General features: G+C 41.3%; 1 protein-coding gene across 1 annotated transcript; it reads left to right on the plus strand.

Moving 5' to 3' along the window:
• Positions 1-190: 190 nt before the first annotated feature.
• Positions 191-12,608, plus strand: tex10 (testis expressed 10). The gene is made up of 16 exons (XM_083888112.1): positions 191-321; positions 754-957; positions 1,082-1,269; positions 1,361-1,687; positions 1,777-1,989; positions 2,902-3,154; positions 3,234-3,346; positions 4,688-4,935; positions 6,151-6,286; positions 6,395-6,564; positions 7,575-7,752; positions 8,594-8,816; positions 10,891-10,971; positions 11,072-11,256; positions 11,347-11,557; positions 12,170-12,608. The coding sequence occupies exons 2-16, from the start codon at positions 775-777 to the stop codon at positions 12,290-12,292; spliced, it is 2,832 nt and encodes a 943-aa protein (XP_083744238.1). The 5' UTR covers positions 191-321; positions 754-774; the 3' UTR covers positions 12,293-12,608.
• The last annotated feature ends 33 nt before the right edge of the window (positions 12,609-12,641 follow it).

Consider the following 12,641-nt stretch of genomic DNA (forward strand, 5'->3'; position numbering starts at 1 on the left):
TTTCCCATGACTCTTGGAACAACTTTTTATTTTATTTTATTCGTTTGAACTAAAAATAAAAATTATTTTCCCTTTTGCATGTATTATTTTGAAAAAACAACTTAAATGGTGAATTAGGTTGAATATCCCCGTCGCGGTTATGCTCTCCGCTTTGCTGCGTCCCCGGTTTCGCAAAGAAACACACACTGGCAGAGGACCCAACACAACACCACGAGAGAGATTGTATACAGAATATTTTCTTTTTTAAAATACATTGGTCACTGTTTGTGTATAATTACCGACGGTACTTATTATTCCACGCCAGGGCTTTTTCAAACGGCGGTAAGTTAACGAACGAGCTTGAATGCATGATGCTTAATTATTGCACGATATAGTTAGCTATTAAGCTAACTAACTAGCTATTTGGCTGTTCAAAACAAAAACGACCAATGTGTGCAGATAATGCTGTACAGTGTGTTTAATGCTACAGCAGCTCATCAGTACAATTCTAACACATGCCCATGTTGAGCACCTTTCTTATCAAACTTAATATTTAGTTGATAATATTTTGGTTTGTCAGCATGTGTCCAACATCTGCTGATGGATGTGTGAATGACATTTGGTGGGGATCCCTGTTACCTGTTAACGGTTGATAACATACAGCTTAGCCATTTTAGAAGTTCTTCCAGGGAGATTTATTACCATCTTTTCCTATATTGTAATATTAAAGAATTCCTCTTCATGGTCCTAATTAAGATATTTCTTGTAACATAGATAGCAATATAGACTGCAGAAATGAAGTCGAAGAAGAAGAAGAGACAGGATGATTTCCAGAAGGTCAAGTTAAAAGTGGGAAAGAAGAAGCCCAGAGCTGATAACGCCACCAACACCAACTTCCGTACTAAGGGAATCCATCTTTCTGAACAACTAAAGAAAGACACAAGTGGCCCAACCACACATAGGCATCTTGGTATCAAAGTAAGAACTCTATTGTTCTTTTTCTCTCCATTTTCTCCTTTCAGTTTTCAGACAAATATTCCAACCTGTGCTTTTTTAAACTCTATAATTTGTGTCTCTTCACCCTTTTCTTGCACTTCACCAGGACCTCTTTTCTCAGCTCCACCATTACAATGCCAATGTGAAACATACTGCCTTGGTGGGTTTGCGAGAGTTGTTGTCCCTTAATCCATCTCTGTTGGAGCAGCATCTCTCTCGTCTGCTTTCTGAAGTTGCAGCTCTTTTCACAGACAAGGATGGCAACGTTCGAGTGGCAGCTACACGTGTGCTCAAGTTAGAAAAACAGCCATGATTCAGAAAATTTAATAATGCAGGTTGTTTAATTGAAAATCCTCTAATAATATTTATTTAAAACTGCTTCCAGGTTTATTGCACAGTCTGTACCTGCAGAACGTGTGGCCCCATTTTCCCCCCTCCTCAGTGCCCATCTGTCCTGTGCCATGAGCCACATTGAGACTGTCATCCAGGAGGATGCAGTGAAGGTCCTTGATGTTTTATTGGAGCACTACCCTGCACTGCTTGCGGCACGTCCTGCAGTACTCCTCAGAAATTTCCTGGAGTTAATTTCTCACCGGCAAAGTGGTGGAGGATCCAAAAAGGCCCAGGATACCAAGGGACGGAGCTGGGCACTATCAGTCGGTCTTAACAGGGCTGTGACTAGTCAGCAGTGGCGACTCTCTGTGCTTCTCAGGTACAGATGACTCATAGATATGGAAAATAAAAATCAGAAACTGTTAGTTGTGGATGCTCACCTTGTGGTTTGTTCCACTTGTGCTTCAGGCTTGGACGTTTTCTGCAGGCAGTGGTCGAGGAAAGGCCGGTGGAGGATGGTGACTTGTCTGCTGCAGCTAATGGAGTGTTTGGGTGCAGTGGTGAAGGACGGCTTACACCTTTGTATCTCATCTGGGAGGAACTCACCTACAGTAAGGTTGGAGTGAAGGTTTATGAGCATTCTGGTGCCAAACCAACTCCACGATCCACCTTCAGACTCAGGTATGATATCACAATCTGCCCTAACCACCTATTGGAAGCACATTTTTCAGGATTGATATGAACATTCATATGCTTCAAATGTAGGTGTTTTGTGTGCAGAAAGTAATATGATTTAATAAATCCAATAACCTGTAATTACATTTATCTAATACACAAACATACACATTTACTAATATTCAGTACTCTTGTATTTGTCTGGTCTCATTCAAAATGAAGTGCTTCACCGTTAGAGCCCATGTTTTTTGTTTTGCTGGATTATCCACTTGAAATCTTACATGATGTCAGTGTGTTGTATAATAAATCTTAGTGATGCTTAACGATGGGCTTCATTCATTCAATCTGGGATTGAGAGAGGGTGTGCTTTAGGAAACAAAGTAGGCGCAGGGAAGGTGGGCTGTGCTTGTGTAACTCAGACAGTCATGACATTTGGGGATGGGAATTCAGAGGTTTTTATTTAAGAATAAGAGTTTTTCCACTGTTTTTGGACTCAGGTGATTTCTTTTTTTGCTGACAACTTCTCCAGCTTTTGAAAAAACAAGTTCACAAGGAACAGATGAGGCTGTTATGCATGAACATTGTTTAGCCAACAAGAACTCTCCAAACTATATAAACGCTATCCTATATACTTTAAACTATATAAACGCTATCCTATATACTATAAACTATATAAATGTCAGAAAGAATTTGAGGTTAATGTTTTAAAATACTTTTTATTGGGGCAAATTCCCATCTCTATCCTTCCTCTGATTTTATTACCATGATATTCTCTCCTGCATGAGTAATCACAATGCTGGAATCAACATCACACTGTCAGCCATCAGCAACAGAGATGTACACTGCTGTCTTCCATAAAGCAAACCCTGAATGTAAGATGTAAGAAATAATCACTTATTTTATTGTCCTATTGTTTAGACCTGAGGTGGATTCTGGAACTGCAGTCGGTGAGGGTCTGGACTCAGCTGAAGCTATACAGAGCTTTGCAGCTACGCTGGTGCCTCTTCTGTTGGAAGTTTGGGTGGAGGCCAGTACTAGTGACAGTCCAATGAACAACACAGAGGGTGCTCACCTGCTCAGCCCAGATGCCATGTCAGTAATGTTCCAGGTGTTAACTATTTTGCAGCTGCTGAGAAAACTGGCACCACAGCAGGAACACCAGGATGCACTGGTAAGAAGAAGAATGCACAAAGACTGACATATTTCTTCATTAAGAAGCAATTTGACACCGTACCTTGTGTTTTGTGTAGGACACATGGTTCCGCAACGAATACCTGGGATGTTTTAAACAGCACTTCATGAAAAACTTTCCCTATGGTACTCAGGATACACCCAAACCTAGAAAGAAGGGTGAGCTCAAGAGGTAAGAAGTATATGTGCTTATGTATCATACAAACATTTACCTTCTCATTCTACTCTTTATGGACATCTATTCTCAGTGATCCAGTGGCATGTGGACTGTTCACACCTCACATTAAAATGCATCCTGGATGCATCTCTTGTGACCATTTATGGTGGTATCTGGCTTCATTGCCATTTATTGAGACTGAAGTTGTGGCTGTTTGAAAGTACACATGTTTTTAAGGAGTCTGACTGTACAGATGTATGTGTCAGACGTGACATAGTGTGTGCGTACATGTGCAACACAGAAATAAGATGAGAGGAGCTCAAGTGAATCACTGTTCTACTCAGGCTTACTTAATAGGGCTGTAACGATATGTGTATCGAAATCGCGAAACGCCCTTTCTAACTCCCAGTTATTCCCAGTCAGCCACATGATATGAGCTGTTAGTGCTACCAAATTTATTTTTATTAGGGGTGTCAAAATATCACGTTAATTGTAATTAATGAATTACAGTCATCATTAACGCGTTATGTTTTTTAATCACGTTAATCCCTTCTTTACTGATGTCCTCAATACCGGGGCAGCGTCAGACCCAGCGACAACAACATCATAAAACCATGTCTAACTTTAACAAACACAGACATGCTGCATAACAGAAAGGTGCTGAAACTCAGCTAAAAGCTCATATAAACCATTCTTATGTTTACCAAACACAGTTAAAACACCGATGGATCAAACCTGCAGGAACGGAAAAAACCTGTTGCAGCGCACACATTGAAAAGCGGCACCGGAGTGTCAGCGTGATTATGTAAACAGCGGAGAATTCACAGATTCGTACAATACCATTTTTTTATCACTCTACGAACAAGATTCACGGATCCAGCCCCAAAATAAGAGCAAAACAACAACTGACTTTCAAGAAATACAAGCGGAAATGTTATTTCCACTGGAACAAAACTGCTTCTCATGAAGAACTACACTTCCCAGCATGCTTTGGGGACAAATCCCAGTCTGATTGATCATTTACTTTGTATTTTTCAACAGTATTATTTTGTTACAGAAAAGAGAGAAATCTTTGGTTATTTATTTATTTATTTATGTGCAAATCTGTTCACAGTGTTCCAAAATATGTGTTATTAAATGTTACATTAAGTTGCTATATAAGTAAATGTTAAAAATAAAATGTTTTTTAAATTTAAAAAAAATCGTGGAATGTATCGAATCGTGGGTCAAAAATCGTGATACAAATCGTGAGTTTGTGTATCGTTACAGCCCTTTTACTTTATAAGGATAACTACTGGATATGAATATTGATCCAAAGTAGCTGGGATAACCCTCATGTTACTGTCGTCTCCCCAGGAATAAGCAAACTGCAGCCGTTCCAGGTTTGACTGTGGAGCCGTTGGCCCTGAACGTCACACTTTGCCAGGTCATGGTGTCGCTCAGCCAGAGACAGGGACTTGACAGAGAGACGGATGGTGACTGGTTTACGCTTATGAGGACATTTGTCCGAGACACTCTAAGCAGTGGAGGGAAACTGAGCTACAGGCACCTCCACATGCTGCTGGGTACTGTGTGGAAGATGGTGCTTACACAGAGAAGCAAAAGTAAGTGCATTTGTGAATATTTGTCTGATTTCATAAAGCAAGCACACAAAAGCAATAGTAATACTGAAGTTTAGAGATGCATAATCTTAAGAACATAATGGGGTGTCTGCACATCCTTAAAGTCTTCAATTCATGTATCTAAAATTAAGACCTTAAAATGTATTCAATTCATAAAAATATTTTATATGATGGTCTTAAATACATTCTCAAAGGTCTTGCATTTTTCGGGGCAGCACTATTTAATGTTATATATTTCTTTCTTTTTCTCGTGGGAGATGCAGAGACTAGATGTACTATATTTTTTGTATTTTTGTATGTTTTTTGGTATATTTGGTTGGAAACATGCAGTTAAACTGCACTTGTACATCCAGCTATTGAACCAGAGAGCACCGAGTATCACTTTATGTTCAATAAACAGAGTAGTAATCTTGAATGAGTCTCATTGAATGACACACATGCTATCCTTTGGTTGTAATACAGAGGAGTTGTAAACTTCAACTATCGCCAATATTTATAGTGTTTTCGGTCTTAAATTTCCTTCAAGATGGCATTAAAAAGTCTTAAATTTGACTTGCTGAAACCTGCACATACCCTGCATAACATATGTGTGTTATTTCAGAGCTTGGTGTCAAGGTTCTGTATTCAGATATGAGTTTACTCACTGTAAGAGAAAAACATATAATTTGGCCTTAGCAACTTTCATTCCTAAACACAAACCTAACAACTCAGTATAAGGCCAGCTGCAACTTGCAAATCACAAAGGCCTCTGTGTTACCCTGACACCCATAATTTGTATACAGAGTGTTCCTCATTATATCTTTGTTGAACCTAACCTGACTGTGGCGGGGGACCGATATCTCAACTACACAGTCTTCCCCAAGGTCGACTCTAGCTATCAGCAGAGTAAGGTGCCAGACATCTTGACCTGATGTCTCTCTTCTCTCGCCCTTTCCTCCAAACCAATGTTATGCCTTAACTCTGAGATTCACAGGCAAAATGACAGAGGAAACTGTTAACATTTTGTTGTGCATGTTTGGCATTGTCTCAGTTCTCCTCGCATCTGAGCCGTCTTCAGTACAGCTTAACTCATCACTGACTCCACAAACTCCATCCTTGGTCTACTCACCTGATAATCAAAATCTCCACAAAACTAACCATTGAAATTCGTTTTAATTTTTCACACCAATATCTTTGTTTGTTTTTGTATGTGTGCAGCAGTGACAGAGGAACTGTTGGCAGCCGTTTATGTCTACTATAAGCAGAGGAACCTTCCTCTGCAGACACGATCTCTGCTGCTTTCTTTCTACAGCAAGCTCTACCAGCAGGAGCAAGATCATACACACATTGCCAGGTGATCTCACTTATTGTTTTTCAACATTGTCTTGAAACAGGGTACTTACTTACTGTGGCAATTGTGGTGACACATCTGCTTAATATTATCCCCCTTGTTTATCCGAAGGAGTAAGGTGATGTGTCGTTGGCTGGCATCCCTGCCTGTGCAGTTGTCCCAGCTGGGCCACCGTAACCCTACTCTCTCTGCGCGACTTATCGTGTCCATCCATGCTGCCGCTTCTCGAGGAAACAAGGATCTGCTTAACAGTCTGCAGACCAACGTCTGCAGGCTCTATGGTACGAACACTCAATTAGATGAAGGACAAGTCTGGGCAAAAACATCTGTTTTAGTGACATCACATATATTTTTTTTGTATTGGATATAATTGTCAGACCTGGATCACATCCATGGAAATTGCCACACACTTAGGACAAAACTGCCTTTGCCCTAGTCAGGAAACTTCCGACCCATCTCAGTCAAAATCGTCCATCAGGTGTCACCTGATCTGCCAACACTGATTAGGATTATTGCCAGAGGTGGAGTGTGTTTTCTGCTCTGTGATTAAGTTTTTATGTGCTAATTAAGTGGCCCATCAAACATAATTACTGCTCAGTTCCTGCTTTTAATTAAGAAACATTTAATTCAAGAAAGATGCCGCAAGATCACGCTTCCTGCTCAGGTGTTCGATTAACAAATACATCATCCATACATTTTCATCTGCACAAACGGGACAGTATTTTTCTAAAAGCAGAAACGATATGACTCGATTACAAAACAGAAAAATATAAGACATGAGGTACACCCCAGTTTCTCTAGGAGGCAATAAAACTCCATGTTCCTCAGCCCGAAACAACTTGGCAAAATTGAACTGTAACCAGTGGCTGAAAGCTGTAACAGAAAGCGCCGCGGGCGTCTTCATATCCACTGTTGAGATGATGGCAAGATAGTTGGGCTGGTGTGTGACAGAGGGGCCAGGGGAGGAGAAGAGAGGGGGTTGTCAGTGTTCTGAGAGAAACTGCTGCAGAGCCAGCAATTCGCCATCACAAGACTCCTTTTGTCTAAAGCCTTCTGACATCAGCATGTGCGTCAGAGCCAGACAGAACACTACGCACGCACATTATCCGAGTCCTCACTGTAGTGACCATGCCTGTCTATATGTCTGTTTGTCTTTTTACTAGCCCTGAACATGTTCTGCTTTTCTTGTTACCATTTGAATTTCCTTCAGTTTCAGGTTATATCTCCAAGGTGCAGTTCATTGCATTGCAGGCAGTGTAATTATATGTGAAACGTGTGTGTCTGTCTGTAGATCCACAGGAAGGAGTTTTTGTACTGTTACCAGCAGAGTCCCAGCAGCGAATGGTGCAGCTGCTTTACTTCCTGCCCAAAATGCCCCAGTCCCTTCTGGCTAACCTGAGCTGCTGCTGCACCGCTGGACGAATCTCTGCTGGACTCGCTACCTCGCTGATTCGCATCGTACACCTTAGGTGAGCTTGAAAAAAAAAAATGGACCCAAGGAAACATAAATTCCATTACTGGCTTTTATAGAAGAAATAGTCCTGTTCAGAAAAGAGATGGAAAAGCACAGCAGCTGAAGGCCCCTGCTTTTGGAAACCAGAAGTTAGTGTTGACACACAGAATGCACTATAGCCAGCCAACATTAGATGGCAGTGTTGAGCTTTTGCAGGGAAATCCCTGATTATTTATTTATTTATTTATTTTATACCTGTGCATTGACAGGTGCTGGTGTGGATGTTTGATATTCCCTTTACTAGTGACAATAAAAACAGGATTTTGCTCAATTGCTCATTCCAAGATAGCATGGTCGTGGCAGGGTGCATTTGTGTTTCTGACCTTTTACTTGTTTTAGTGGGGCAGTGTTATACAAATTTTAAGTGAAGTGGGTGCTGGGTTCACAGGCGATTGGATGCGTGTGTAATGGTTATGATACAAAGAGCTCTTTGGAAGGCTGGAATTCAGCGTCGTCATGGCATATTGAGAGAGACTGTCTGCATGTTCCTCCCGGGCTTTTTAAAGTCCACCATTATTCACACACATTTCCTACTGTTACAGAGCTATCCCTTCAACAGGAAACTGTGTCTTCATGGACTATTATACTCATTAATAAATCTCTTACAAAACATGGCATCACAAATAACCTGAATAAATGTGGTCAGATATTAAAGTGGTTTAAAGTGTCGTGTCCAAAAAGTGTAAAAAGTTACACGATTAAATTAATAAAATTAAGCTGGAAAAAAAAGTTGTGCGTCTTAGAATTGATACAATTATCGATGCTTATGTAACACTGTCAAGGATTGTGTTTTCCAGGTCATCTCTGAGTGGCTGGTCAGTTGGGAGCCAGGAAGCGGCCCTCCAGGACGTGGACTTCTTCAGCTTCCTCTTCTCCACTCTTATGGGCTTCTCGTCCGACAAGCTCGCCTCCCTCCAGGAGGATGAAGACAACTGCGCCCTACCTTGCTCCCCTCTCTCACCCCTCAGTCTCTTCCCCACGTCAGTGGAACAGTTCACTCACCACTGGGATGTTGTTGAGGTGCGTTTACTACATGGTCTTTCCTACAATTTCCTACATTATAATTAGATGTACTTATTATAATGTATAATAATTCTGTACCTACATACTGTCACATATCAAGGCTTGGACAGAGCACCTAAGATATAATATGTAACATTTCTGAGTATTGAATAGTGTACTTACATTAGCCAAAACATTGCCAACACTAAATCCATAGAAATTTGCATTTCTATTCAACGTAACTACTGTGTCATTTTGGTTGCCTTTTAATGTCGTCACCTTTACCTGTCGCTGCTGTAACATCTGGGATCAAACCCCAGTGAAGCATCAAAAGGAGGAAAGAAATATCCGGTACTACCAAGTAGTCCGTGTGTTGGTACTACTGGATCATGACTACTCATTTCTGTTTACTGCTGCCACACATGTCCCTGTAAAGGGCAAAAGCACAGGGGAACCAAACAAGACAACAATACCCATGATCCAATGCTGCTTCTCAACGTCAGCACACAATGTCTGTCGTCTTTGTTTTGATTGAGAGAACCCTAGCGGCAGAAATTACACATTGGACAATGTAAAAAAGGAATCTAAAAGGCACTAGCCGGGAAGAGGAAGAGAAGACATTGTTTTGAAAATTAAAAAGTTTTAATATTCTCGACACAGCTCTCGTCTTTCAGTCGCCCCCTGGTCTGTCTCTGTCTCTCATGTGGAGCTCAGAGTGTAGAAGCTTTATCATGGCACTCAGACTGAGAGGGGAACCTTTATCGCGTTGCACAGGTTGGAGATGCCTGGTTATCGGGCATAGAGGATATGCACAAATGCTAATGAAAGCCCATGGCATGATGGGAGTGTGACATTTCTGCACAGAAATTACCTTTACCGTAACTACGCCCTAGGGCAAGTGTGTGTGAGTGTGTGAGCACGTGGGGGGCTTATAATCACTAATTCAGCTGCTCAATTAGGGCCACAGATCCGGCCTCTCTCATGTCCCTGTCTGAGTCAATCACAGAAATGTGGCGGGAAGGAGAAGACAGGGTACGCATGGTGAGGAGGTGCGACATTAAGGGACGGACTGTGTCAACTCTGGTTTGACTAATGAGACTGTTGGATTGTTTTTAATGATGGGGAGAATGCCAACAGGTGCACAGTCCTGACACACAGCAGTTTGCACTCTGTTCTGCACTTCAGCACGGACACACGCTTTAATTTGATAAAAAGCTAATGAAAAATTTGATTTTGGATTTGAAGGTAATGAGAAAAAGCTGAGGCTTATTTTTCACTTGCTTTTAAAAAGTTAATGGTGTGACAGGTTCTGGGTTCTAAGACCAATGTTGTCTCCATCCCAGGAAAAAAACTGGGGAAAAAATGCTGTTAAGCACTCTTGTTTTTGTGAAAGACACAATGAGCAGTGATTTCAGTGAGTCACTTCATCCAGATAGAAATTTATTTTCTGAGATGCTAGTATTGTTCATGTATGATAGGAATGTGACTTTACTGAAAAATACAGGTCAAAATACCCCTTATATTCTTAGGTCTGTTTGATTTAAAAAAAAAAATCTTTACTTTTTCTGTACAATGTTTCAAACATTTGGAAGAATTTTTTTTGGTCACACACAATGTAGGTTTGGATTTTTCTTTTGTCTTTTTTGCATTTAGTTAATTGATAAAAAGAAAAAAAAAAGATTAGAAATTATATTTGTGACATACTGCATTTTCCACTCCCGCCTAAAACATTTGCACAGTGCTGTAATTGTGTTTATCAGTTATTGATGTATAATTATTTATACTTTATTTTGGGCTTACTTTCTTTTATGCAAACAAGTAACTATATACAGGAGAAAATCAGATGAGAAAACACGTCAAACACACTAGTTGTTATGTCCATCCATTATCTACTGTCCCTGCTGACACCGGGTTAATGCATTTAACCTAACGTCAATCTGTAAGTCTGTGGACTGTGGTAGGAAGCTGGAGCACCTGAAGAATGTGGGTGACTTTCTTTCTGCGAAGGCAACAATGCTAACTGCTGTCACTAAGGGAGAAAGTGCATGTTTGACAAAGCTTTTGTTGATAATGTATAATGTTTCCTTCACAGGAGGTGTGCCACTGTCTGGAAACTCTGGGCTCTAAGTCTCAGTGCTTTGACATCTTGCAAAATGGTTTTTGCAAATACGTGGTGAGAAACTGTTCTTGTTCATACCTTTCAGTACTCCTCTCCTTGCTGTGTTCCTTTATCAGTGTAAACAAATTAACATCCTTCTGTGTGTGTGTCCCAGATCAAGTTGGAAGTTTTTCCTGACAGTATGGCTGCCGGCCTGCTGCGAACGGTCTCCAGATTACTGGATCCGTCTGTCCTGCCGACTGAGCCTGTGGTGCGTTTCTTGTCTCAGTGTTGCCTCAGCCTCATGGCTCTGCTCTTCACCCTCCAACAGGAGGCACCTGCCGAAGCCAACCATAAAAGGTGCGTGTCGAATGATTGAATGAGTCATTTTCTGATCCACATTAAAAACGTCTCCGTTTGGTAAAAAACACCTTTGTGACTCCTTAACAGGGAGGCCATATGGGGGGCCTGTGTGGTAGCGCTGAGCACGGTTCCTCGCCTCCTGCGAATGGTCCTGCAGATGTTGCGTGTTGGAGATCTGAACGAGGAGGAGGTGCCACAGCTCGGACAGATCCTGTTGATGCTGATGCAGCACACGCCACTCCACAGCCAGTTACTCGCCAATGCTGCACTCCTGCAGGAGATTATACAGCACATCACGGTAAATACAGTTTATTTGACAGGGATCCCCTTGTCATGTCGAAGAGAATTGGACTTGTAACTAGATGGTTACAAGGGGGCCTGGTTTGATTTTATGGCTGTAGAATTGCCAAATATATATGGTACTGAGAAGCTGACCTCACAAACTGCGTGACGCACTGAATTTTCACAATTTTCTCTGTGATTGGATGGTGTGGAAGCCCTCTCTGCTTTCCAGTATCCCTCCATCCATCTGTCTTCTACCACTTTATCCTCCACATGAGGGTTATGGAATCTCAGCTGACGGGCAAAGGTGTGGTACACCCCACCACACAGATCACCAGTCCATAGTTTTTTTAATTTTCTAGAAATCCCAAATGGTCTAGGAGTTACAGTAATGAGTAATGAGCCAAATGCATGGCTTGGTGTCCTTGAGCAAGGCACCCAACCACCTTTGCTCCATATGTATGCCCAGTGCCTCGTTTTTGTATTCACTGCTGTTGTGTAATAACGAGGAGTTCAAAGCAGAAGTAAAAATCACCGTTATCGATTGGTGTGTGTGCAAATGAAGAAATTCTATTTCTAATGGAGGCTGGTCACCTTATTTCTGTGTCTACGTCTGTGTGCGTTACAGAGATACAACCGGTCTGCGACCAGGGAACAGTGGCTGACGGACCTGCTGTACTGTTACAGCCTCACTGTGGCTCACGGCTCCTCTGCTCACCGTGGAAACTTGGGCCTGCAAGACATGTATTGACTGACCCCCACCCACCAGACAAGTACCTGGTGTGTTATTCAGTTTACCCTCTCAAATACAAGTTACAGTTACCTTGACAAAACAAAACATGGCTCAGCACCGAGCATAAGACAAAATCTGAATTAACATTTTAACCTTAAAGGTTAACCTTTCTACCTGATTGATGCACGTTACCTCTTCATTGCTTCATCCTTAGTCTGGTCTGTTTTTTTTTTCTCTTATTGTGAGGATTGTCATCATTATTGCAGAGCATTGTCCAGTGTTTATTGAGGTAACTGGTAACTTTTGGAAAAACTTTTTTTTTTTAAAGAAAGGAAAAAAAACAATGCAAAAGATAATAAAATAAAGT

Source organism: Microchirus variegatus, assembly GCF_963457635.1.
Source record: "Microchirus variegatus genome assembly, chromosome: 1".
NCBI classification, from domain to species: Eukaryota; Metazoa; Chordata; class Actinopteri; order Pleuronectiformes; family Soleidae; genus Microchirus; species Microchirus variegatus.

Bases quoted from the DNA above. Each gene is read 5' to 3' on its own strand.
- tex10 (XM_083888112.1), top strand. From the start codon at position 775: ATGAAGTCGAAGAAGAAGAAGAGACAGGATGATTTCCAGAAGGTCAAG. The intron at 1,270-1,360 runs GTTAGAAAAACA...AACTGCTTCCAG, and splicing joins GCAGCTACACGTGTGCTCAA to GTTTATTGCACAGTCTGTAC. The intron at 10,972-11,071 runs GTGAGAAACTGT...TGTGTGTCCCAG, and splicing joins ATGGTTTTTGCAAATACGTG to ATCAAGTTGGAAGTTTTTCC.